The sequence below is a fragment of the Habropoda laboriosa genome, unplaced genomic scaffold (assembly GCF_001263275.1).
Source record: "Habropoda laboriosa isolate 0110345459 unplaced genomic scaffold, ASM126327v1 scaffold33, whole genome shotgun sequence".
Lineage (NCBI taxonomy): Eukaryota > Metazoa > Arthropoda > Insecta > Hymenoptera > Apidae > Habropoda > Habropoda laboriosa.
This window is the reverse complement of record NW_017100187.1, coordinates 3,208,349-3,212,368: the sequence shown is the minus strand read 5'-3', so window position 1 is coordinate 3,212,368 and position 4,020 is coordinate 3,208,349. Positions and strand designations below refer to the sequence as shown.

The window sequence follows — 4,020 nt, the reverse complement described above, 5'->3', positions numbered from 1 at the left end:
GGTGGAGGTGGTGGTGGTGGTGGTAACGGTAACGGTAACGGTAGTAGTAACGGAAGTGGTAACGGTAGCGGTAACGATGCTGCTACGGCTGTTAGTTATCAGCAGAGTCCGATTCAATTGTTGGATTTGATGCATACGCTTCATACACGGACCGCTCAAGTATTTCGATGGTGGGCCGAAGAAGGAAACGCTACAGAAGACGTATCGCTGTGGCCACAGGCGTGGAGACCTTTGCTGCAGGGGATCGCGAGATTGTGTTGCGACGCTCGTAGGCAAGTTCGCACCGCTGCCATAACGTATCTTCAAAGTACCCTGCTCGCTCACGATTTGGCCGAGTTATCCGCGGTCGAATGGTCCCAGTGTTTGGAACAGGTGTTATTTCCTCTGCTGGCACAACTGCTTGGACCAATAGCATCGAACGATCCTATCGGTGTGGAGGAGACGAGGGTGAGAGCGGCGATGCTACTCTCGAAGGTGTTTCTTCATCATTTGAATCCGCTGTTGACCCTTCCTGGATTTTTACCGTTATGGCTGACGGTGTTGAGTTTACTTCGCGCGTATATGCACGCGGACAATAGCGAGCTTCTGTTCGAAGCGATACCGGAGTCGCTGAAAAATATGTTACTGGTGATGTCTTCGGCGAACGTATTGGCACCAACCTCGTATTTGTGGGCCCCGACGTGGCGGACGATCGACGTGTTCTTACCAAATTTGAAAGGAGAACTGTTCCCGGAACCAGCTGTTGTTCCAGTCCCACCATCCTCGCCGTCTCCGTCTCCGTCACCTCCGTCACCACCGCCGATGCCGGCACCGCAAACACAGCAGCACGTGTTGCCGGTTATCAGTTTGGTGGAGCAGCAACAACCGTGTTTTCCTCGATCCATAGCACCAGCAGCGCAGCCGGTCGAGACTATCGGTAGTCTCCAGCCGGGCGACGACGAAGATGCACGAAATCTGGGAAGCTCCTTGGAGGGTATGGATCTGAGCACAGTGACTATTACGATACCGTCGCTGTCATTCGAGGGTACAGAAGAGTCGCTAGAGGTGAGCGGTCGCAGTCGACTGTTGGTCGATCAAGAGACGAACCCTACTCGTGTAGCCAGTGCGGCCTCGGATGTTTGTCAGCCTATTACCTTGGAACAGTCCTTGTCGGCTACCACTACCAACACCGCCGCCGCTATGGAACCAAAGGACGGGTACAGGGAAGAAGAAACGTTGGGAATATTGGAGATTTCGAAGCAAGAAAATCAGGAGCGGTTGTTAGCATCGATCGGCAATCGGAAGAAGGAATTAGAAGAAGCTACACCAAGAAACGAATACGAGGAATGGATACGTGAACAGCAACAGCAACAGCACTATCAGCAAGCTTCGATAGATTCGCAGTCTGTACAACATTTAGCGTATAAACAAGAGACGGAACACGATGGAACACTAAATTCTTCGCTGCGTGCAAATTCATCCCAGGTGAATGAATGTGTTGTATTCTAGCAGGATTCGGTATTTTCTTGTGTTGTTTTTCAATTGCTTTGATTTCCTTTCGGTTCGTGGTTGATTCGGTTGACTAGGATGCGAAAGAAAAGGAAGGGAAGGGAAGGGAAGGGGGTCGAGAGGAAAGTCGAGAAGAAAAAAGAAAACGTGTAACTGATATTATGGTTTATTTTTGTTTTCCGTTGGCATATATCGGCTAGTTTGAATTTTAGCATACCCGAGTTATCGCTCTGTACATACCGTATACATACGTTTAACAGGAAGTTTCACGAATGTCCAACAATAATCGAATATTTTCTTTACAGACGATGACTGTAGATTCCTCCGCAGCAGCGACGATGTTTAATTCTGCAGCGTATTTTAGCGAAGATCCTGCGGCGGATCGATTATTCGTCGTGACTAATCCTTGACTACTGTACATTCGTTATATATATATATATTGTATCATTGTTTTCACGGAAGAGAAATTGGTAGGCTTCTTGTATATTTCGCACTGGCGATATATTAATAATAATATATAACCTTGTATTTAATATTATTATTAATATATACATTATACTATAGCATTGTCTGCCCTGCCTGCGTGTGCGTGTGCGTGTGTGGTGCGGAATCGTACTCTGTCTATAACTGTAATTTCCGTCGTCTACCACTGTAACGTGCGAGCGGAGGACATCCCTTTTCCGTCCTCTCTGCTTTCCTTCTCTCCTTTCTTGTACATTGTATACGAAGATTCGGTTAGGTACGATCACAGAAAGTGCATACGTGTATAAAAGTACAAAGCGAAAGGAAGGTACATATATTAAAAATAAAATGACGCAAGAGCGCGCGCACACGCGTACGTAAATTGTCGCGGTGCTGTAAACGTAAAGCAACTATAATTAGTTGGCAGAGTTCCCGACTCTGTGGTATATTCCGGTTTTCTGTGCTCGACGCACGATCCTACGTATGTACATATACATATATACCAGTTCGATAGATAGATTAGGTAGGTGCGGTAAAATTACGCGTTGGCGTTGTAGAGGTTCGTTACTGGTCCTTTCGGCAATAATAACCGAGGGTTTTGCATTTCTGACAGAGGTGCTGCGGATGAACTTTGCTCTGGTCGGAAACGTCCAGCCCGTCCGGTTTCTCCAACGGCCTCTGTAAAGGAGGCGGGGAGAATTATTTTTAACGCGACGTTTCGGCAACTTGGCAAAAGTGAGGTTTCCTTGTCGCTCGCCTGTTTGTGAGGATAGACATTTATGTGACACTTGATGCATTCCTGGCCCATATTGGCCCAGCTGTTGCCAGACATCCATTTGCGTTTGCACTTGGGACACTTGTACTCACCGAAGCACCGTTTCCTCCCCTGGTACGGCGTTAGAACCTCTCCCTTTGGCCGTGCCTGTAATCGGGATTTCTGGTTAACGAGGTTAAAAACTAATAACGAGGTTAAAAAGAGAGAGAGAGGTAGACCTGTGGACAGTCTTTGATGTAATGACCCTTGTTGAAGCAGAGGTGGCAAAGGTAACTGGGCGGTGGCCTTTTGCTCGGTTTTCTGTCGAGGAGGGAAAGGTCGGCGATGTTCTCTGGAAAGTTGCCGCCGGGTCGAACGGCTGCGGAAGGGCCGAGCGTTCCGAAAATGGTCGTCGGCAGAGTGGTTGGAGTGTAACGAGAATTTCGAAGGGCGAAAGGTCGTCGAACCTGGTGGTGACGGTGGTCCTGCGGCTGAACAGGATTTCGATCGGCGATCGCCAGATAGACCCAATTGACCGAATAGCGAAGAGGCTTCTGGCTCCTGATTTCGGGGGATTGCTGTAAAGGTCGAATCGTTGCTGTCGGGTGGCAACCGGCCATCACTCGCGGATCTCACCTTGTCCACGATGCTGGAGAAACATTATTATCACACCGTTACGAATCTGGTTCTGATCGTGGTCGGTTCGAAGCATCGTGGCAGCCAGGCGAACCGCGCCAAAACCGTTTTCCACAGTTTCACGCACATCCCGCCTCGGTCGGTTACAACTGTTTCACTACTGTTTCACTACTGTTTCACTACTGTTTCAACTGTTTCCTTTCGCTGTCTCGTCTCCCTTCGGACCAGTTTGGATAAATTCCTCGATTTTAAACGTTCCCTCGGTTAAGAAACGTTCTGCCTTGGTCTGCCGAACGCGTCTCAACTGGCTGCGTCGGAAACGCATACAGATGAATCTAACCAGCATTAAAGACCCCCGCCATGTGGTGGAGCTATTTCAGTGCTCGCTATCTATCGAGTAGCTAGCCGGACTCTGCCTCCAAGTTCTTTACTTAGCAGCCTTACTTAGTCGGCCCGATGATGTAGGGCCGAAGGGATGGAGAAATACGAGGTGATAGAGGTGGTGGGAGAAGGGAGTTACGGCGTGGTGATGAAATGCAGGCATCGCGAGAGCGGGCAACTGGTAGCCGTGAAAAGATTTCTCGAAACGGAGGAGGATTGCGAAGTGCGGAGAATGGCGTTTCGCGAAATCCGAATGTTGAAAGTACGTGCACAATTAGTCAATATGCGTAGCACAATAT

The 4,020-nt window shown here is 48.8% G+C and overlaps 3 protein-coding genes across 3 annotated transcripts in view; 2 read left to right on the top strand and 1 right to left on the bottom strand.

Annotated features, from left to right (window-relative positions):
* The window catches only part of LOC108579706 (Golgi-specific brefeldin A-resistance guanine nucleotide exchange factor 1), a 7,475-nt gene extending 5,529 nt beyond the window's left edge, over positions 1-1,946 (top strand). Inside the window, 2 exon segments of the mRNA XM_017943299.1 lie at positions 95-1,464; positions 1,794-1,946. Coding sequence (XP_017798788.1) covers positions 95-1,464; positions 1,794-1,898 — 1,475 coding nt within the window. The 3' untranslated portion in view covers positions 1,899-1,946.
* Positions 1,947-2,064: 118 nt separating this feature from the next.
* LOC108579707 (zinc finger CCHC domain-containing protein 24-like) lies at positions 2,065-3,765 on the bottom strand. Its single transcript, XM_017943300.1, has 3 exons — positions 2,944-3,765; positions 2,708-2,872; positions 2,065-2,628 (listed from the first exon to the last, which is right to left on the bottom strand). The coding sequence occupies exons 1-3, from the start codon at positions 3,322-3,324 to the stop codon at positions 2,515-2,517; spliced, it is 660 nt and encodes a 219-aa protein (XP_017798789.1). The 5' UTR covers positions 3,325-3,765; the 3' UTR covers positions 2,065-2,514.
* Positions 3,766-3,796: 31 nt separating this feature from the next.
* LOC108579509 (cyclin-dependent kinase-like 4) overlaps positions 3,797-4,020 on the top strand; it is a 2,394-nt gene continuing 2,170 nt past the window's right edge. Inside the window, exon 1 of the mRNA XM_017943053.1 lies at positions 3,797-3,983. Coding sequence (XP_017798542.1) covers positions 3,816-3,983 — 168 coding nt within the window. The 5' untranslated portion in view covers positions 3,797-3,815. The remainder of the gene's footprint in view (positions 3,984-4,020) is intronic.

Bases quoted from the DNA above. Each gene is read 5' to 3' on its own strand.
- LOC108579707 (XM_017943300.1), bottom strand. From the start codon at position 3,324: ATGGCCGGTTGCCACCCGACAGCAACGATTCGACCTTTACAGCAATCC. The intron at 2,873-2,943 runs GTCTACCTCTCT...TCCCGATTACAG, and splicing joins ACATCAAAGACTGTCCACAG to GCACGGCCAAAGGGAGAGGT. The intron at 2,629-2,707 runs GCGAGCGACAAG...CCTCCTTTACAG, and splicing joins ATGTCTATCCTCACAAACAG to AGGCCGTTGGAGAAACCGGA.